This window comes from Carlito syrichta, unplaced genomic scaffold, assembly GCF_000164805.1.
Source record: "Carlito syrichta isolate Samal-C Ts95f unplaced genomic scaffold, Tarsius_syrichta-2.0.1 Scaffold148222, whole genome shotgun sequence".
In the NCBI taxonomy this organism is placed as follows: Eukaryota; Metazoa; Chordata; class Mammalia; order Primates; family Tarsiidae; genus Carlito; species Carlito syrichta.
This window is the reverse complement of record NW_007092318.1, coordinates 779842-802322: the sequence shown is the minus strand read 5'-3', so window position 1 is coordinate 802322 and position 22481 is coordinate 779842. Positions and strand designations below refer to the sequence as shown.

The following is a 22481-nucleotide window of genomic DNA, read 5'->3' as shown; positions in this document are numbered from 1 at the left end:
AATGTTTTGCTGTAGATATTCATAACTAGATCTAGAAATAACTTTAATGTTTGTCTCCTAATAAGCCTTCCTTTGATATGTGTTAATGCTAAGCGTAGGGGACCTGTAATTAGACTGAAGATCTGAATCACATAATATGAAAAATAAGAGTTGGCAAAACATGACACAGATTTTGCTAAAACAAGATAACTGGCAAGCCAGCTTCTCCAACTTAAGGGAAATTACAAAGGTTAATCTAAAGAGACTCCACTTCCCACCAACGTATTTATCTATTTCACTTTTATTAATACTCACTCTGTTTTTGGAACAGCTTTTCTCAGCCAGAAGAAATCAGACTGTGCTAAATACTTGCGGGTTTGCAGGATGTTGCCAAAGTAGTCAGATTCTGAAAACTTGATCTGAAGAAAACAAACCACAACATCATTGTTCTAAGTGAAGATAAGTGATGGCTCTAAAAAAGGACTCCAGCACACGGAGAAGCAACTGGCAGAGGAGCTGCGGCCCTCACCCTCTCTCTCAGCCGTCACCAGTTAACCCAGATTCACAAAGTCATGAAATTTAATCTCAGTGATTTTTTTAATGTAAAAAGCTCAAAAATCAATATAATAATTTCTAAATCACAATAAAACAAAACAAGGCAAAAAAAAAGCAAGAGAAGCTGCAGTTATTTACAACACATTCCATTTACTTTATAATGAAAAATCTACTTTAACCTTTACAGAGCATATTATTTTAGGTCTGAAATTTCTTGATTCACATGTCCTTAATCTTTTCTTAAATGTGTACTTTATTTGTCATATAAGATTCTTTTATTAACATTCAGTTTAGTCGCTGAAATCTCATTTCACTTATAGATGACGATTTAGTCAAATATTAAAATCCAATTTACTGTAATCTGCATTTGTTCAGAAAGGAAAAAATATGAAAGTGATTCATAGACCTATTTTCTACCCTAAGCACAATGAAATCACAGAATAATTTAATGATTAACACTCAAAAAAAGGCTTTGGTCACCAATATTAATGAAATTACAGAAGTAAATCATAGATTATAGCTTACATGGGAACACAAGAAGTTGGTAGCTCACAATGACATTGTCTATTTAAGAGAACAGGCATAATTAATTAGAGTTTCTTTACCTTTTTGGAATGGGAATGGCAGATTGTTTTAATTCTACAAGTATCCTATGTACAAAAATTAGAAATACTTAGCCTAGATATTGTAAATAAGATCTATATAGCCATAAAACAATAATTTGTAGTTATCTAATGCTTTAAACTATATTACTGTGGCAAATAAGAAAAACACACTAGAATAAACAAATGACCAAAAGTAAATTCTTATTAGCTGTGATTTTTGATAACTTAAACCATAGTGGTTTTTAAATTTTTTATTTATTGATTGATTTGTTTGTCTCTTAGCAACAGAGTCTCACTCTGTCACTTAGGTTAGAGTGCAGTGAACTTTAAAAGAAAAAATTAAAATATGCACAAATATGAAGCCTACAGGACTGCATTATAGATATGAATGTATATATATACAATTTGGTGGTTATAGACTTGACAGTCATCTATTTGTTGGCCAATGTCTGACTCATATTTAGCTCCTTCCCAACACAGAGTGGGCACTCATTATGGCTGTGGAAAAACTTTTGTGAATGAGTCATTTTAACAATCTTTCCAGGGGGCCGGGCCAAAATATAAAGAAAGGAGTAAAATAACTTAAGGCATATGGGGAAAGGCAGGAATGAAAGTATTGATCCCTGGCATTCTTGGTGTTCTGCTTAGCCAACAAATTATAAAGATGTGACTTTAAATTGTCCCTTCCTCAAACTGCTTGGGCAAGGGAGTGAGAGCTAGTAAATAAATTGCAGTATATTCACATAATGGAAAAACAATACAGCAGCTTAAATGATTGTTCTGTATGCATGAACATGAAATTATCTTTAAAATTATGCTGAGTGAATAAGGCAAGTTGTATGTATGAGAAAATGTAAAGTTTTAAAACATGCAAAGCAATACTGTATGTTGTTTATGAACACATACCTATGTGGCAAAGCATAAAGAAATGCATGGGAATGATACGACTGATCTCAAGATAGTGAAGATAGTGTTTCTATCCAGGGAAGAAGACAGGCACAGAGGAAAGAGATTAGATCAAATTTACACCAAATTTCAAATGCATCTGTTTTATTCATTTAAAATATGCACCTGCATGTATAATGCTGACACAGCAATATGTTTAATATTTATTAAAGACAGAGATATTCAAAATATTATTTTACATACTGTTCTGATGTTTGAAATGCTTCATAGTAAAAAGAAATATTAGAATCAATTGTATTTTAAGATATAGGTTTTCTCTTGGCCTCAGAAGAACCAGTAATCATCTTGTTTTAGGAAGCAACCTTAACTAGCAATCCTAAGGCATTCCGGGATTGCATGGCTAAAAGATGTGTCCATTTTTCAACCTTTAGCCTTTTCAGCTTTTTTTGCCAAAATAGCTCTGGCAGAACCTTCAGAATATGATCGTAACTGATAGAAAATTCAGGTACATTCTTAGGTTCAGAACACTTTCTGGAAAATTCTCCCAAAACAATTTTCTTCAAAAATATAAACTTTGCTATTGGTAATATCAATGGGGTCAGTTTTTTAGAAGAGTTCACCAATTATGATATTTTCCTGTTCCATCTGAAAAGAAAAATAACAACAAAAAAGCCTTGACATTCAGGCTGGTCTATAGATATTAAATAGAAAACCATTCCAAAACTTTCTAAAAAGGAAAAGAATCCCAAGTCTAAGAATACTTTAAATAAATAAGGTCCTACCACAGCCATGGGGAGCAAAACTCAGAGGTAAGTAACTACAATTTGTCACAGCTTATCTATGTTTAGAAGGATAAAGTTTAAACTGTTTTAATTATTAAATTGAGAATATTTGTTATTTCTTAGCCTGGTTTAATTGACCTATTCCATTTATTTAATGGAAATCACAAATAATAGGGGATGAATATTAATTTTGCCACTGAGACAGGTTAAGTAGGGGTAGAAAGGATTCAGTCACTGTTATTCTCACACGATAGATGGGTAACAGGGCTAAAGAGCTGATGGAACTGAGCAAAGCCACACAGCCCAAGTCATTTGGCTCTTACTTCTATGTTATTTCATTGGTCCTAATAAAAGAACCAGTGATTCAACCAAAAGAACACAGGAAAGAAGGAGAAGATAAGACTGGGGATGAGACCAGAAGCAGTGATTAAATAAATTACGGTATAGTTTACTTAATGAAATATTGTACAGCTGTTAAAACAGTGGTAATAAAGGTTATGGAAGACAGTGACAATACAGTACAACATGTTAACTATAAAGATCAGTATATGAAATTATATACAAACATCAATTAAAGCTATACAGAAATAATGAAAAACACAGTAACACTCTAAAGAAGTATGTATTATGTTCATGTACCAATATTATAAGTGCTTTTTCTCTATTTCCGAATTTTTCTGCCATGTGGTAATACTTTGTTAATTTCAAATACTTCAAAAGGCCCTTGAGTGAGATAAATTGAAGCCTAGCAACCACTAGAAAAGTTCTATTTGTTGTAGACATATCAACAAGAGTGAATGCACATGACTATTTTAAAGTCACTTGTAATCTCCAAAAAAATATTTAAACTCTAGCAAGGGACAATAATTGGCTCAAAAGCCTCTTGTCCTCTCAGTTACTGGAAAAAAATCTAGGTCAAGTTGATAATGACTTTCAATCGATTCCATCTCTTGACTTTTCGATTGAATGACCTTTGGAGTATTAATTGGGACTCTCATGTCATTTCCTAGGAACAGCTGTCCACATCATAAAATTCAGGAGAACCTGCATTTCTCTTCTTGGAAATCCTGTCCCAGATGCCAAACACCAAATGACACAGATTAAATGGAAGAATAAAGTTAATAACACCCCGCTACAAAGATGGGGAACACGTAACAAAGACAGAACAAGGAAATGTGTTTAGCTTCTCTTTAGGATGAGTAAGTACACATTTATGAGACACTACATATGCCAGTAGGAAGTATAAATTCTAGGATACTTTTTACTTAACTTAAATCCATTCTGAGATACTCAGAGATATATCCAAATATCTATAAGAAAGATTTTATGTTAGGCATCCAAAGAATTTTCGGAATACTTAACGGAATCCAGATTTTATACCACCATTTTTTCTCATCCAAACAACAGAGCAATATGCAAGATTGGTGTGTTTAGATGGCTTTGCCCATAAGTAACACGTGTGTATACATATACAGAGGGTGCCAAAAATGTATGTACATTTTAAGAAAAGAAAAAATTGTATTAAAATTGTAATACTCAATATATACTGATAACAAAAGATGAACACGTCACATTTGACTTCTGAAATTGCAAGAGGTGCTCAAAGTGGTTACCATCAGTGTCCAGACACTTCTCTTCCGATTACAGCAAACTTAAAGTAATATATAGATAACATCTCTTAAAATGTGCAAACATTGTTTTTGGCACTCCTTGTATACATACCTGTGTACAGTTGTGATGTTCAAAATGCTTAAAAATCTGCATCTATACCATGGAAGATGCAGTTCTCATAAGCAGCTACATGAGGGTAAATCTAAAGGAGTGCCAGTCAGCACACCAGTCCTGGAACCAGATGTCTCGTCTCCATGTTGGGGCTGGGAGTGGCCTTGGTCTGCTCTCACCATTGGAACACTCCAGATGGAGGCAAGTGTGAGAGTTATTAAGGCCTGGCTAGAGGGTTGGGGAGCACCAGGGTGCCCCCTCCAGTGCCCACTTTTAGCTCTCGAGTGCCTTGGTGGCCAGGAGCTACTTGAGAGAATTGGGGAAAATGTTTTGTTGTTTTATTATCAAATAACACAGAATTAATGTAATATTTTAACAACCTTTCTAGAGCATTCCATTTGAATATCACCTCACTCTTGTATAGTGGCACTTTGTCATTTATACATACATACACACACACACACACACACACACACACACACACAACACACACATAAGTGTTCCACTGACCAGCGCAGACCAAGATCCACCCCAGATAATGTTATGTGGGTACACGAAACATCTATGTATTCTTATATGCACGTTTATATGTATATATGTGTGTATTACTCACCAGAAACATTGACCTCTTAAAAAATTACTCATTTCCAATTCTCCTTGGTAAATGGAGGTCAGCCATAATTCTGACTTTAGTCCCTACTGCAATTCTCCACTGGCTTTCACAAGAATGAGTAAAGTACTTAACTGTGCCGGTTATTTATCTATAGTCTTTGAGCTACATGCCCACCCTTTTTTGCTCTATTTTAGTAAACTGGGGACTGGGAATCTGAAAAGTCTGTTTCCCAGCCTCCTTTGCCTATTGGCTTCCTGCCAATAGGAGACACTGGGAAACAATAACAGTAGGAAAATCTTCAGTCCCTCCCCACAGCTCAGCTTTGAAGGGACAATTTCTCCTCTACTCTCCTAAGTGAGGGTAACATCACCTTCTCCCTTCTGTGCCCCTAGGGTACAGGGATGGCAGCTGCTTCCTAAACTTACTAATCTGTGGGTTATCTCATCTTCTGGGGTTTTTTTGTTTGTTTGTTTGGTTTGGTTTGGTCTTTTTGTTTGTTTTTTGTTTTGTTTTTTGCCTTCCAACCTATTGCCGTATTAAATCCCTTGTTTGAAATACTTGAAACACTTTGCTTTCCTGGCTGATACAGCAATCTTTCCAAAATTGGAAGAAACTCACTCTTGAGTCTATTTCCCAAGAATCAATGAGCCAGTCTGTTATCCCAGCACTTTAGGAGGCCAAGGTGAGAGGATTGCCTGAGTCCAGGGGTTTGAGATCAGCCTGGGCAACTTGGTGGGACCTTGTCTCTACAATAAATTAAAAAATTAGCCAGGTGTGGTGGCTTATGCCTGTAGTTCCAGCTACTCAAAAGGCTGAGGTGGAAGGATCACCTGAGCTCAGCATGTCGAGGTTGCAGTGGCGGTGAGTGTGCCACTGCACTCCAGCCTGGGCAACAGAGTGAGATCCGACTCAAAAAAAAAAAAAAAAACAATCAATGAAATGGAATACTTTATAAGATTTCAAAATGGACTGATGCCTACCTTTTTAGACTAATTAAGAGACTTTCCTGTTGATATGGGTTCAAATAAAGGGCATTTTATTTCTTCTTGGTCTTTTCAAAAACCACAGGATTGTCATTCAGAAACGCTTTGCTGGGTATCTCAGTTTACCTTATCATCCTCAAGGAAAAAACAATTTTCTCTGATTCTTTCTCGTATTTGCCTCTCAATTCTTTTTCATTTGCTCTTATCTCAACATGAGCCCAACTTCAGTTTTCAATCTATCTCCTTGACCTCCATCTGATCCATCGCCTAATCTCTCTCCTCTTTGCTTTTGCATTTGTATCTTCACCTGTGTCAAATGTAGCCAGCTGTTTTTCATTTGTAGCAACCTCTTATACTCAGAGCTTGTATTAATAGAAATTTCTCATAGGCCCTATAGTAGTCCTTATCTACATGATTCTTAAAACTGAAAACACCCTCCCATTGTGTACCAGAGATACCTCAGTCCTTTGCTATTACCCTCAGTGTCACTATTGCAATCTGTCATTTCATTCTTTGCCTTTTTTCAGGTTGGATTTTATTCATTTTCTCTGTTTCTGAATATGAATGTCTTTTTACTTCAAGTATTTGGAATTTTTTTACCATCAGTTTTTTGGGTTTTTTTTTGTTTGTTTGTTTTGTTTTGAGTTGGAGTCTCACTCTGTCGCCCAGACTGGAGTGCAGTGGCCGCTCCCAGCCACCGCAGCCTCGACCTGCTGGGCTCTGGTGATCCTTCCACCTCAGCCTTCCAAGTAGCCGGAATTACAGGCATGCGCTACCACACCCGGCTGATTTTTTTTTTTTTTTTTATTTATTGTAGAGATGAGGTCTCGCTGCCCAGGCGGGTCTCGAACCCGCGGGCTCAGGCAATCCACTCACCTCAGCCTCCCAAAGGCGCGGGATTACAGGCTGAGCCACCGAGCCCGGCTTCCATCAGTTTTTTTAAACTGTTAAAACTCTTGGGTGTAATTGTGTCTGCTTTGGCAATGAGTCCGATGAAAGGCATTCTTCACAGAAGTGATTAAAAATCTTGGTGTCTAATGGCTTCAGTTCAGGCCCTGGAGAAACGAAGTAGCATATCCAACATGGCATTCTGCTTGGCAGCTGGCTTCTTTTCTCAAAAGATACTGCATTCAGTGAGTCCTTAAATTTGGGGCTCTCGACTTGGACAGCAACAGACTGCCAACAGAACTTGATCAACTAAATACTGAGTAAGCCCTGAATGCTACCTTATTTGATTAAAACTTGGGACTGCTCCATCTGTATAAACGTTTATATCAATTTGAGGGGCCTGGATACTGCATGAGTTAATTCATGATGACTTTTCCAAACCAAAATAATCTACTATCGTAAGTGTGAATTGAGGATGTCATAGCTAACACTTACATTGTGCTCATTGTGTATCAGGGCTAGTTCTAAGCACTTTAAATATGTGCACTTACTTGATGCTCACAGCAATCCTATATGGAAGGGAGTATCATCATCTGCATTCTGCAGGTAAAGAAACCGAGGCACAGAGAGGACACAGAATTCACCCTCGGTCACACAGGTAGTAAGCGGCAGACTGGGGATTTCATTCCAGTCACGTTGACTCCAAGGTCCATGTTCATAACCACTATAACAAAATGTTTCTTAAACCTTCCCTTTCACATCCTGACTTGGAATGTATACCAATCATGTGGAATTACCCAGGGTCTCCAGCTAAGGTACTTTGTGCCCTGGTGATGCTCTTCTTAGCAACAGTTCTCATGCTGATCCACAAAGCTACAAATTATAGGGAGGCTATTCTATGCCAAACATGATAATAGGTGCTTTTACATTTATATAATCTCATCTAATCTTCCCAACAATACTAAGACTTGATTGTTTTTTCTAACATCTGGATAACCAAAGGGAAGCTAACTGAAGTTAAGTAACCTGCAAAAGATCAAACAACTAGTAAGCAGAAGTGGCAAAATTCAAACCCAGACCCATGACTCTGGAGCCTGTGCTCCTAACTTCTTGACAAAATTGACTCCATTCTGCTCTTCTTCCCAGCAGCTGTTTAAGGTAGCCACCACCAAGTCTCTACCCCAACTCCTCTGTTCCTCGAGTACAGTTACCTGACAAGGATTCTCAAGAACTCCTTCTCTGATGACAGGCAGAACTTCCTGAGCCCAAATTTTAGTCCTGACTCTGAAACTCTGTGGCACTAAAGAGATTGCTTAACTTCTTTGGGTCTCTATGTCCTTTTCTGCAAAGAATGGGAATAAACACCATCTACTGCACAGGATCAATGTGGGAATTAAAAGATATGTGCATGAAAGTATCAAGCACTTCAGAATTTTAATTACCATAATAATAATGGGATTTTCAGCATCATCAAAATTGTATATAATAAGATAGAACATCTGAGCTTTAGGATACTGAGAGGCATAAGTATTTTCTTCCAGAGCAACTGGATCAATATTTTTGGGGGCCATATCTTAAAGCCCAGTGGAGAAAGTTTCTAATTAATGCTTTCTCCCATTTGTTAAAGGTCTTGTAAAATTCTGATACTCATCTACAAAGATGGGATTGCTTTAAAATATGCCACTTGTTGATTCACAATTTCAGGAATTATCTCCACCTCAGAACCATAGTTATTTTAAAAACTTCAAAAGATTACTTTTTGAAGAAAATCTGGTGAATGGTAAGAACAGGATTTTTTTGTGAGGAAGCAAAATTCTTTGTTGAAACTATTTGTAGGAAAGGAAATCACAGTGCTTGTGATTTTAAAAACCTATTAATTAATATATCTACGAGAAAATACAGGTCCCAAAATATTGGAATAAAAAAGAATTATTACTATGCCTCATCAGCAACTTATTGCAAATATATAGTTCAACTCACAATAAATTATAGAGTCATATGTATATGCACTCAATTTGCCAAAACACTCATAAAGTTTAATGAAGTTTACTCCCAGCAGGCAGACTTATTACTATTCATCTAATATGAATGAAGCAAATAAAAAGTGTTTAACAACAAACATGATGTGTTCGCCATTAGAACATGCCCACTAATTGTAAAATACTCAATTTGCTTAATTCTTTCTTTTATGATCAAATTAGGCCAAATCCAAGTCCATTTGCTTTATGGTGCCCATTCAGTCACGCATTCTTTCTGACACTTTCTTTATTTTAAATCTGCTCTAAATCTTGTGATATACCTGGCATATTCAGGACCATATCTAGCCAAGGAATTAATCAAAAGTTGGTGCTTTCTGGCACCACCAGGTTTAATTGCTTGGACGTGGGTTAGCTAAAAGGCATGAGGCCAGTAAAACTTGCCAGAAAAAAAAAAATACAGTAAATTTAGCACTTACTGCCTTGAGGTCTTCATTAACATGAGTATCATTCATTATAAACTCAGGATAGCCAACTTTTGCCAAAACAGCTCTTGCCTATAAAAAGGAAAAAGAAAATGATGTCAGAGTTCCAGCACTTAAATCATTAATAATCACAGGATGTAGGAATGCAACCTTCATCTGAAAACTCCGTTTACTGAACATCTACTATATGCAAGCACTGTGGAGGGCAAAAAGTAATAATAATAAGTTAGTTGTTGCCCTCAATATACTAAAAACGTAATGAAGGTAGCAAATAACTGTCCAGTGCAAAATAAAAAAAGAAAAATTTTAGTGGAAATAGACAATATTGTTATCAAAGTCCAGAGCAGAGACTATTGTTTTAATAGGGAAAATGCTTAATGGACATGACCAAATAATGTCTTAGAGAACGGCTAGGATTTCAAAATACAGAGCTGAGACAAAGAACATTCCAGTAGAGGAAACAGCAGGGGCAAAGACAGGGAGGAAAAAAAATATCTGCAAGACATACATCTGCCAAGGGATTAATATATAAAATATATTTTAAAAACTCAACTCAATAGCAGGAAAGCAAATAACCTGATTAAAAAATGGAAAGAGGCTATAAAAAGAAGACATACAAATGTCCAACTAATATATTAAAAATGCTCAGCATCACTAATCATCAGGAAAATGAAAATTAAAACCACAATGAGATATCACCTCACACCAAATAGAAGAGCTATGATCAAGACAAGAGATAATAAGCGCTGGCAAGTGTGTGGAGCACAGGGAACCCTTGCTCACTGTTGGTAGGAATGTAAGTTGGTGTAGTCACAATGAAAAACTCCATGGAGGTTTCTCAAAAATTAAAAATAGAAGTGCCATACAATGCAGTAATCCCACTGCTGGGTATATATCCACAAGATATGAAATCAGTATGTTGAGGTGCTATCAGCACCTCCATGCTCATTGCAGCACTATTCAAAATAGCCAAGATATAGAATCAACCTAAGTGTCTATCAATGGATGAACGGATTTTTTAAATATGATGTATATACATTATGGAATACTATTCAGCTTTTAAAAAGAAGAAAATCCTGCCATTTGCAACAACATGGATGAAACTGGAGGTCATTATGTTAGGTGAAATAAGCCAGAAACAGAAAGGCAAATACCATGATCTCATCCATATGTGGAATCTAAAAAAAGTCAAACTCATAGAAGCAGAGAGTACAAGGGTGGTACCAGGGGCTGGAAGATGGGATTGGAGAAATGTTGGTCAAAGGATACAAAATTTCAGTTAGACAGGGGCAATTCGTTTAGATCTATTGTATAGCATAGTGACTATAGTTAATAACAATGTACTATATACTTGAAAATTGCTAAAAGAATAGATTTTAAATGTTCTTACCACAAAAATGATAAATATATGAAGTAATGGATATGTTCATTATCGTTATGTACCCATTCTATGATGTATGCATATGTCAACATCATGTTGTACACTATAAATACATATGTTGTATTTGTCAGTGTAAATAAATAAAAATGAAAAATACAGAGAGACAGGAAACACATGGCATATTGGAGAGATAGCATATAATTTAATGAAGCTGGTCTATAAACACATAAGGGTGGAGAGCAGAAAACAATGCAGGAAAATCGGCTTGGGGTCAGATCACAGGAATTTCTGAATGCCATGCTAATGAGTCTATATTCTATTTTACAGCTAAGAGAGAGCGAAATATGTTTAGCAGGGGAGTAAAAGAAGATGAGTCATGCTTCAGGAAAATTATCCTTGTAACATTGTGAATGACAGCCAAGATGCCAGAAAGACCAGAGACGGGCGTCTAGAATAATTTAAGATGTGGTTTAATGGCATAACCATCCTTCTGATACACACAGTTGCTAATTATCCTCTGTGTTTTGCTGCATATAGGGAATGGACAAAATAAAATCACCCTAAACACATATAAGGAACCTCCAGAGCAAGGATTGGCAAAATACGGCCCCTGGGCTAAATCCAACCACCCTCTTCTACCTGCTTTTATTTTTATTTATTTTATTGTATTGTATTTTTTACTCTATTATAAAGATGTGGGGTATAAGTCAGGATTAGGTACATAAGCAATGTATATGCAAGTGAAGTTTGGGCCTCCAATTGATCCTTACTTCCCCTGGTTTAGGATCAGGTGCCCTTTGTGTTATTATGTGCCCCCCATTTCCTCCCTCCCCTGCAGTGTCCCACGACTGCTGATCCCTCCCTTGTGCTATTGCTCCACCTGTTTTTAAAAATAAAGTTTCACTGGAACACAGCCACACCCATTTACTTATCTATTATCTATGGCCGCTTTTGCACTACAACTGTTGAATAGTCAGGACAGAAACCCTGTGGCCCACAAAGCCTCAAATATTTTATCTGGCCCTTTCTAGTTTCTCAGTGCTCTCTTTAGAAAAACTGTACAGTTCTATGTGAAAATGTCTGTCTCCTTTCCCCAGATTCTGCATTTCACCAAAGCAAAAGAGAAACTTACAAATACGCTATATTATCGGGGTTCTGATCAGATCCCCTGGGATCCCTTTCATCACTTTTATACATCCCTCCCCAGCATCTATGTTCTTTTCCAATGGTCAGCACCTGAGACTCTTTGAAGGCCTGCCCTAGGGCTAGTATAGCTCCTTGCCTTTGCTCCAAAGCAGCTAGTTCCTGAGAGTTTGCCTTCTACCCACCCTACCTCCACCTCCACCCAGGTCGATTTTAGCCATTAACTGACTATTGCAGGAGTATGAAAGCCCAGCTCCCTTGCCTCAATTCAGGACAAACTCTGAGATATAATTTGCACTTCCAGGGTTGCCTGTGGGATCAGACTCTGAGATGTCCCCTAAAACTGCACCCTCGCCTGCCTTTCTCTCCTCCCAGTCGTGCTTCTCCCATCCCTTGCTGGTTTCTCTTGTTAGTTTTTGCTTAATAAAGCACTTGCATAAAAATTCTCATCTCCAGATCTGCCTTCAGATGACCCAGCATAAGACCCAGAAAACCCTAAACACGTTGGTTTTATTTCAGCAAAACTGCAAAGCAAAACTAGTGACCTTTGGATACCGCTCTTGGTAGCAAGTTCTTTCCTTTAATCCCTTTCAATTTTCCTCACTCAAGAAATAAATAGAATAAGATAGTACATTTTCCTTATCTTCCTTAAGATAATTCAAATATTAAATATCAGCAGAAACCTGAAACTCAAGACTCATAGAGGATTTTACAAGTGCCGTAGGACACAGTCATAATGGGTTTTGCTATTCCAGAGACTCAAATATAGCACAGATCAAATTATGCCTTCAAAACCTTGTGAATTACACACTAAAAGCCTGATGTGACCCAGATAGCAGATAACTAGAGGTTACAACTCTCCCCCCAACACCAAACAATATGTTATATGTCTATAGGTTACCTCATTCTGAGGTTATTCTATTATTTCCTTCATAGTATTTAATTTCTCGCTGTATTTTATCAGCTCACCATAAGTCCTATGCATAGCTATATCAAATAAAGAACTCTAGATAGTCCCTACCCCCAAAAAAAATAAAGAAAGAAAAAGAAAAAAGAGAAACATACAAGCTGAGTCATTCACAATTATTTTCTGAAGACTGGTCTTTCTGGAGCATGCTGGTGAATTATGCATTGCTTTTCAAACGTCATGCTCTGGGACTCCCCACTGCACTACAGAGCCTCACAGAATATATTAGCTTTTGCACCATGTATGCAGGTTGTTGAATCTTTTATTATTTATTTAGCACCACCATGATTTGAAGAAAATCAGAACAGAGATACAAAGAATCCCTATATACCTCCCAAAGATACATAGCTAAAAGAAGGTAATAATATTGCTAACAACATTGCTAACATCTGAATAGAGTGCTCCTCTTTCCAAAATACACCATGTATATATGCCTCTATTCAGACTCAAATGCTTACTCTGCCAGAGAGTCTGTCATCCCACCCCATTCCATTATATAGTCATCCCTGAAAAGCATCAGAACTATATCTCACAATATCCTATGGGGCATGGCTCCAGGTTAGACTGCTAATGAGAAGCACTCACAGGCAATTCCAACGGGAGAAGACAGGGAGATGACATTTATTTGCTGTTGGTAGCCATAGGCAGACACACGGGCATCTGCAGACAGCAGATAGAATACTTTGCCAGCAACTTACATTCTCCTTAGAAGACTCCCTTTGGTGCACAGACAGTAGAGATCATTAGTAGACTTTGCCCTTCACTTCCCAGCCCTCTGAATGGCCACATAAGTCTCCAATTCCCTGTATTAAACGTCTTCCACCTTGATATACTTAGAAGAGCATCTGTTTTCCTGAATGAACACTAAGGCAAATAGCGATTACATCACTTTTTAATTTTTTCAGAATGGGAGAAGTGAAGCACCTATAGTTTGATGATTTGAAAGACACCGTGATAGTGAGTTAGGTCTGACATAAATTACCCCATTGGTTACATGAACAAAAAGGAAAGACAAGTCCATCTGAAAATGTTGAGAGAACAGTGGAATAAATATTTAACAAACTGCATATCATATCCTGCAAGTAATATTTCCTAGGCTGTTTATGGGTGACCAAAGCTCCAGGATTTTCCATAAACAGTGCATGTATTTTCATCCCTTATTCATACATCTGTAAAGGAGTTGAACTTGACAACTGGACATCCTTCCTCAATGGAGGAGACTCAAGCAGCTGCTGATCTGCACTATCTCTGTGGCTTCAAGCAAAGCACTCAACTTTTTTGAAGCAAACATTTCCTGTTTTCACCAAACATCTATTTTCCCTTTCTTCCCTTACTATCAGTACCCCAATTCTGCTCAGGATGGACCCAACAAAAAGCAGCCATGTTGTTCAGCTTTCTTTACAACTGGAGATGTCTATGGGATACGATTTTGGCCATAGATAAATAACAAAAATTCCTTGTTGCACTTCCAAGAATCCATTTTAAAAGAGGGGGAAACTTGGCATGTGCTATCTGCCTTTAGCCTAGAGTTTCTCAACCTCAGCATTACTGACATTTTGGACCAGATAATTTGTGTTGTGAGGATCGTCCTGTAAATTGTAGGATGTTCAGTAGCATTTTTGGCTTCTACACATTAGACGCCAGTTTCAACCACCCTCGCCAAGTTGTGACAACCAAACATGTCTCTATATATTGCCAAATGTCCCCTGTTGACAAAATCACCCCAGTTGAGAACCATTGCTTTAGCCTTTCCTCTTTCTCCTTTATGGAATGCTGATGCAATGTCAGAAGTAAAACAGCCATCTTGTAATCACAAGGCAATAAATATGAAGAAGAAATCTACAAGCCAAAATGGCAGGATAAAAAGCTGATGGCATCTGGAGATCACTATATTAGGCTCCCACTTCCCCTTCATGACATTAGGAAAATAAACTCTTTATTGATTTGAGGCATTATATGTCATGTTTTCCATTAGCTGTAACCTAATGTAATTTTAACACACTCTCTTTTTCATTAAATGTAGTTTGAGAAAAAAAATTAGTGTCTACTTCATAGCATTGGCTGCAACAATTCAGGATGTCATTGCATGTAAAATACTTTTTTATCCCTTGGCTCAGAGTGCATGACAAATAAATGTTAGTTGTAGACTACACAAAGAAACTAGAAATTTGGCTGGGCTCGGTGGCTCAGCCTGTAATCCCGCGCTTTGGGAGGCTGAGGTGAATGGATTGCCTGAGCCCGCGGGTTCGAGACCCACCTGGGTAACTTGGCGACACCTCATCTCTACAATAAATCAAAAAATGAGCCAGGCGTGGTAGCGCGCACCTGTAGTTCCAGCTACTTGGAAGGCTGAGGTGGAAGGATCGCCGGAGCCCAGCAGGTCAAGGCTGCGGTGGCCGGGAGCGGCCACTGCATTCCAGTCTGGGTGACAGAGTGAGACTCCAACTCAAAAAAAAAAAGAAAGAAATTTGACTTCTTCCAAAGATATGGAGTAACTGTTTTATGCCTGTTTGAAGGGTCTTGGAGGTGGTTCAAGTCAGATTACACCCTTAACCAAACACCTGCAGGTTCCTGTGAAATAATGTCATTCTCTTTATTCGTAGATCCAGTTTCAAAAGGCCACACATGTGGTCAGAGAGAAAATGAAAGGGGAAAAAATGTGCTGAACGAGAAAGGCTGTAGAGACAACCCTATGATCAATGGAAGACAGGTGTACTCATGAGCTTCTTGAAGCATTGTGGAAGATTTCCCTAGCAAAGCCAGCCTCTGCACATGAGCCAGAAGAGCCCAGACTATTCATAGCCCCCCAAAATTGGAGGATTCTTTGGAAGGTCACTATTTGTGCAGCTCTGAAAATGGACATAAGAAACACTATGAAATCTAACCCTAGAAAGATCAAAGACAAAAGTTGTCTTTAGCATTTGTCATCTTGATTTCTGCCTTTCTCTTTCCTGTATCTGCTCCTTTCAACACCTAGGAGGCCCTGTGGGTGTTCATACCCAAATTGGCCTTTCCTGGGCAATACATTATGCTCCAGAGTCATCTCTCCCATCTCTCTTCATACATCAAAACTATTATTCCTTCAAGGCAGCTAATCAACTAGCTGCCAGTGGGGCCTCAAGCTTTTTAAAAATAAAATGTGAATGACAAAATGTAATGTATTAACTCTGAAGAAATATCTACATTTAAAAGAGTAGTTTATTAGCCAAAGGGATAAATTCGATTATAAGGGAGGTTTTGGTAGCTGAGAGAATCTCTAATAGCATTCAAATTAAACTAATGGCCTATTCCAGTTAATCACCATTGGGTTCCTCACATGGATCACATAGCAAGTAATCAATGCTCAATAAATGCTGATACATGAGTAATTTAGTCGATAAACCCACTCTGATCAATATCATTAATAGTATCAGAAAATATAAAATACTATATATTACATTTAACCTTTAAATTAAAAAAGGTCTGGTCAGGCATGGTGGCTTATACCTGTAATCCCAGCACTTGGGAGGCCAGGGCGGGAGGATCACTTGAGCCCAGGAATTTGAGAACAGACCAGCCTAGGCAACATAGAGGACCTTATCTTTACAAAAACTCAAAATATTAGCCAAACAGTGATGTGCACCTGTAGTCCCAGCTACTCAAGAGACTGAGGTGGAAGGACCCATAATCATGCCACTGTACTCCAGACTGAGAAACAGAGTGAAACTCCGACTCAAAAAGAAAAAAATAAATAAAGGTCTAACATACAATCAAAAGCATCATTTAATGCTGTTACATCAAGGTACGTTTCCATACTAACTGATCTTGTCACGGGAAGAAAAAAAGGGAGGAAAAAATAGAGAAATTTGTGAGAATCCAGAAAATCTTCTGGAAAATGGAGCAAGATGTAAAATTTATTGCAATTAATTCTTAATGGCAAACAAAACTATATTTTTAAATATAAGCTATTTCAATCGATCAACAAATATTTATTGAACATGCAATATAGGCACAGGATTCTCCTTAGTGCTAAATGAGCATACAAACACATAATATAGGTCATGACCTCACTGCATTTTTATTTTAAAAGTTGAAGAAAATTATTCTATAACAACTTGCCATCATTACTAATATAAAGTATTAGCGATATCTTAATTTTTTAATCTCTCTGTTCCTCATCTATGGAATATGACTACATTTACTTCGAATACCAATAAAGTAAAATAGAGACTTGAAAAAAGTTTTCAGATAATAAGGGAGTTAGGAAGGTTGTATTACCTACTTCAGGGGTTAGCAAACATTTTCTGTAAAGGGCCAGATTGTGAATATTTTAGGCTTTGTGGCTCTGCACAGTTACTCAACTGTCATTGTACCAGGGAAAGAAGAAACAACATTGAACAACACACAAATGGATGGTTATGGTTGTGTTCCAATAAAACTTTATTGATAGACACTGAAGTTTGAATCTCATATAACTTTCATGCTTCGTGATATATTTTGATTTTGATTTTTTAAACACCATTTAAAATGTAAATATCCATTCATAGCTTGTGGACCATAAGGCAGCAGGCCAAATATGACCCAAGGGCCATAGCTTACTAAGCCAACGTAGATAATTCAATGAAGGTAGATGGTTCATTGAGTTACCTCAATTCATGGCACAGGAGCTAGTATACAGTAAGTATTTTAAAATGCTTGACAAATGGATCCATGCTCAACAGCATGGTACATGTGCATGTGTGTACATGTACACACATGGGCTTAGCTATTAAGATTTGTATTTGTAGCCGGGCTCGGTGGCTCAGCCTGTAATCCCGCGCCTTTGGGAGGCTGAGGTGAGTGGATTGCCTGAGCCCGCGGGTTCGAGACCCGCCTGGGCAGCGAGACCTCATCTCTACAATAAATCAAAAAATCAGCCAGGCGTGGTAGCACATGCCTGTAATTTCGGCTACTGAGAAGGCTGAGGCGGAAGGATCGCTGGAGCCCAGCAGGTCAAGGCTGCGGTGGCCAGGAGCGGCCACTGCACTCCAGTCTGGGTGACCGAGTGAGACTCCAACTCAAAAAAAAAAAAAGATTTGTATTTGTTTTTGCTTTGCTCTTTGCTATTACTACCATATACATACAGCACATCTTAGTAGCGTAGGAGTTTATTTCTTGCCCTAAAGTCTTAGCGCTAGAGCTTTAAAAAATCATAATTAATTTCTGTAGAGTCAACAGAGAGTTCATAAAGTGAAGATTACTATTTTAAGAGAGAGACAACAGCTATCACAAACTAAGTCAGAAAAACATGGAACATAGAAAATCAAATATACATGATTCTAACTCTCAAGTCAATCCAAACTTCCCAGAATTTTCCACAAGGTACACTACAACTTGATAATGCTGTCGGGGAGAACAGAACCAAACATAATTCTGCTGTATTTGCCTGTGAGCTCTGCAACAGCACATAATTTTTACACAGAAGACCAGATTGATTTAAAAGATTGATTAAGTTGATTGCTTTACTCCTGATTTTTCAAAGCCACTTAGTATTAAGCCGATCTACAGAAAGCAAGATGGGAAGCTCATTTGTTTTCATCCCCACTGGTTTGGCTATTTAGGAGACTCAGGTGCATTCTGAAATGTCTTGCATGTATTACATTAAGGGATCATGTTAATCACTTAATTTAACAGCTTTGTGGTTAGTATACGTGGTTAAGTCTCGCATCATTTTTTCCCTTTTTGTTAATTTAACCAACATGAGAAAAAGTGGAATAACTGATCACTGCCCTTTTACACTTTATAGAGAAACTTTTTTTTTTGAGATTAAGAAAGAAAAGTTTATTTAAAAGTAAATTAGAGAGAGAAAGAGAAAGAAGAGAGAAGATTCACCTCCCCAATGTCGAGGAGGGGGTCAAGTCAGGAAGCATGATGATAGCCATAGCTCAAAAAGCACATGGTCACACCAGAGTCTAGCAAGGCAATGGCCTATAGAGAAACTTTTTAAAGTTTGCAACGGTTTTGAAAGTTTTCATCAGGTTTAACCATGCCAAGGCCTCATTTTCTCTGATGAGTTCTACAATAACTATTAAATATCAATCAAAATTCTGAGCTTTAAACACCCAGAAGTTCAAGAGACTGTACATGAATTACACTATCCTTCAAAACAATGACAGTTTTCAAAATGACTGGCTAGTATAGATGCCTTTAGCTGAAGATATTACCCTAAGCAGAGCTAATGGTATTGATGAAAATTAGCCTGGGAACAGGCTTTAATATCCTTTGGGGCTATCACGAGTCCACAAATAATAACAATGCAGTTATCTGACAAATCAAATTTATCTTCTTGATAAGAATGGTGCTGGTTTATTATGAGTCTTCAAAATCTTCAATTCTGCAAATTGCTTTGGGCGTGGTCCACAAGCTAATGCATCACACAAGGGTGGAGATAAACACTCCCATGAATCAGAGTGCCTTATACATGCAAATCACAGTTCTGAATTTATAAGAACTGGAAGACAGAAATGCTCAGATTTCAGGTCATCCATCCTTAACCCTATGCGAGTAATACCCTAATATAGCAGACAATCCTCATTATTCTATGATACAGATAACAATCTAGGAAGGCTTGTTCCAAGTTATAAATCAGCACCATCCATCTCCTCTCCTAAAACACCAAGCCCATGTATTTGGGAGGTAGGCAGTTTCTCCAGTGTGCAAAAGGAAAGTACTCAAGCACAGGTAAATCTTAATTTTGCCATACTAGCACTAAGCATGTCCCTGGTCTTTGTGATGTTCCTCTAACTTGGGTGAGCCCTGTACCCACAACAGAGTTAGAGAAAAAAACCAACATTTGAGTTTTTGTAGTAAATAGATAGGGTAGATAGTAGCAACAGAATTCAAATCCCAAAGTCACTCTGTGATTAATTTATAAAATAATACACCCATCTTCCTGAGAGTAGGGACACTATCACCTTAAAAAGAGGCAACTCTCATGTATTTCCTTTAAAACTAAAAAGAAGAGTGACCAAATCATAAAATTTTTAAATCATATAATTTTTTTATTAGCTTCAATTACATGTAGTTAATGGCTCACAAAGTTTTTGCAAATAGAACAGCTGCTAGACCTGTTCAAATAAATAACCTAAGCCTCAATTAGCTAAATCCATTTGTCCTGACGTAGCCAAAATGATAAAATCCCAAGAGTGGGGACAGTCCTATATCATATTTAGGCTTTTATAGGAGTCAAAATAAATTATATTTCTGTCTCACTCAGAAGGCTCTACACCAGGGATCAGCAAACTACGGTCCACAGGTCCAAGCCAGCCTTCTAACTGTTTTTGTAAATAAAGTTTTATTGGTCAGAATATCCTACTGTGGCAAAGGATTATTTTGAGCTGAAGGCATCTGAGAATCAAGAGAAGCAGGAAGAGGATTTCTCCATACTTCCTTTATCTGCGTAAAAACAGAGCCTTCCAAAAGAATTCAACTGACATAAATCTCCCTTTAAGGGAGGCTTCCTGTACCAGGGAAAGAGTAACTCTCATCTAAGAGGAAAAGTTGGTGTCAGGATGAGAACTTGCATAAACAGGCCTTATGAAAACAAACCCTACTTTCCATTAAGTCCCTGCCATATATTTCTCATTCATTTTCCACCATTTGTTGTCTCTTCAAATCCTAGCCCACTCTCCTTCTTCACACAGATGTAAGCCCCAAATTCTAACCGCTCCTTTGGGCAATGCTTTCTGCAAGCTCGCAAGTACATTGTTTTTCTTTTGTTAATTCCCATATTTTGTCAGTTTAATCCATAGGTCCCCTAACACTAAACCTAGGGGCGTAGAAGAAAAGTTTTCTTCCCTGACAACAGCCGCTCTCACTTACATATTGTCTATGACCACGTTCATGCTACAATGGCAGAGTTGAGTAGCTGCAACAGAGACCATATAGCCCACACAAAGTCTAAAATATTTATTATTTGGCTCTCTACAGAAAAAGGTTGCCAACCTTCTTCTATCAAAGAGGCTTGTTTTCCCTTTTATTGGAGACAGGGCCTCGCTCTGTCCCCCAAGCTGGAGTATAGCTGCAAGTGAGTGATCTTGGCTCACTGTAGCCTCAACCTTGGCTCAAGCATTCTTCCTAATTCAGCCTGGGACTATAGGCATGCATCACCACACTTGGCTATTTTTCTTTTTTTGTAGAGACACGGCCTCGATATGTTGCCCAGGCTGGTCTCCAAACTCTTGACCTTCTGTGATCCTCTTACCTAGACCTCCCAAATTGCTGGGATTACGGGTCTTCGCCACTACACCCAGCCTCCAAATTTTTCAAAACCAATAGAAAGACAGCAAGGAAAAAATAAGGCACAACGGTTAACCTTTTCAGAAACTTTCAACAAGATATAAACACACGATTAAATAATTATTATTTACATAATTATATAATTAATTATAAAGCTCATTAACATCTTATTAAGATAAATATCTGAGTTTAGAACCAAACCAATATATAAATATTAGCCAAAAATAGAAATAACATCATGAAAAAAATCAATGCACTTTTGGGAGGAAAGGAAAAACACATACAAATCTTTAAGAATCATTTTCAAATGTCAGATTTAAAGGGCTTGGAAATGCACTTGCAATACCTAGGCTCTAACACCTAACATTTGTCCGAGAAATGTAATCAGCTACTTAATCCTTCTCCAATCATTAAATTACTTATTTAAACAGAAAGTAAGTTGGAGATTAACTTACATAAACATATCCCCTTCTCTCATCAACAGTTCAATTGAGTGGGAATTGTTGTCATTCTTTTCTTTAGGTTTAGCTCTTACATGAACAATTCTTTACTGCCTAAAAAAACCTTCTGCACCACCTCCCTTGTAAGGTAGGGGAGAGAAATAAAAATGAGATAACTTCAGTTAGTTATTAAATTAGGCAAGTGTGAATTGTCATATATGTTTTCTAAAAGAGGGGAATGTCATCGGGCCAATGTCCACACATGTGGCTTGTTCTTTTGACACTGGCATCTTCTAGTCTAGGACGTTTCAGAGCTTTGTCTTTGGACTGGCAGCATCAGTGTCACTTGGGAGCTTATTAAAAACATAAACTTGTGGGACTACCTTAGTCCTACTGAGTAGGAATGTCTCTGGAATGGGACCCAGGAGTCCGCATTGTAACAAACCTTACCATAAGGGAAGGTTTCTCAACCTTAGCATTACTGACATTTGAGGAAGAATAATTCTTATGATATTTGTGGGCAGCTGTCTTGTACATTGTAGGATGGCCTCTGTCCACTAAATACTAGTACCCCCTCCCTTCAGTTGTGGTCAAAAATATCTCCAGACAGCCAGGCTCAGTGGTTCAGCCTGTAATCCCGCACCTTTGGGAGGGTGAGGTGAGTGGATTGCCTGAGCCTGTGGGTTCGAGACCTGCCTGGGCAGGCGAGACCTCATCTCTACAATAAATCAAAAAATTAGCCGGGCGTGGTAGTGCACACCTGTAATTCTGGCTACTCGGAAGGCTGAGGCGGAAGGATC

At 37.8% G+C, this 22481-nt stretch overlaps 1 protein-coding gene across 1 annotated transcript in view; it reads right to left on the bottom strand.

The window, feature by feature from the left end:
* Positions 1-290: 290 nt before the first annotated feature.
* Positions 291-22481, bottom strand: part of PHEX (phosphate regulating endopeptidase homolog X-linked) — a 142594-nt gene continuing 120403 nt past the window's right edge. The window contains exons 13-14 of the mRNA XM_008050518.2: positions 9489-9566; positions 291-398 (exon numbers count right to left, since the gene is read on the bottom strand). Coding sequence (XP_008048709.1) covers positions 291-398; positions 9489-9566 — 186 coding nt within the window. The remainder of the gene's footprint in view (positions 399-9488; positions 9567-22481) is intronic.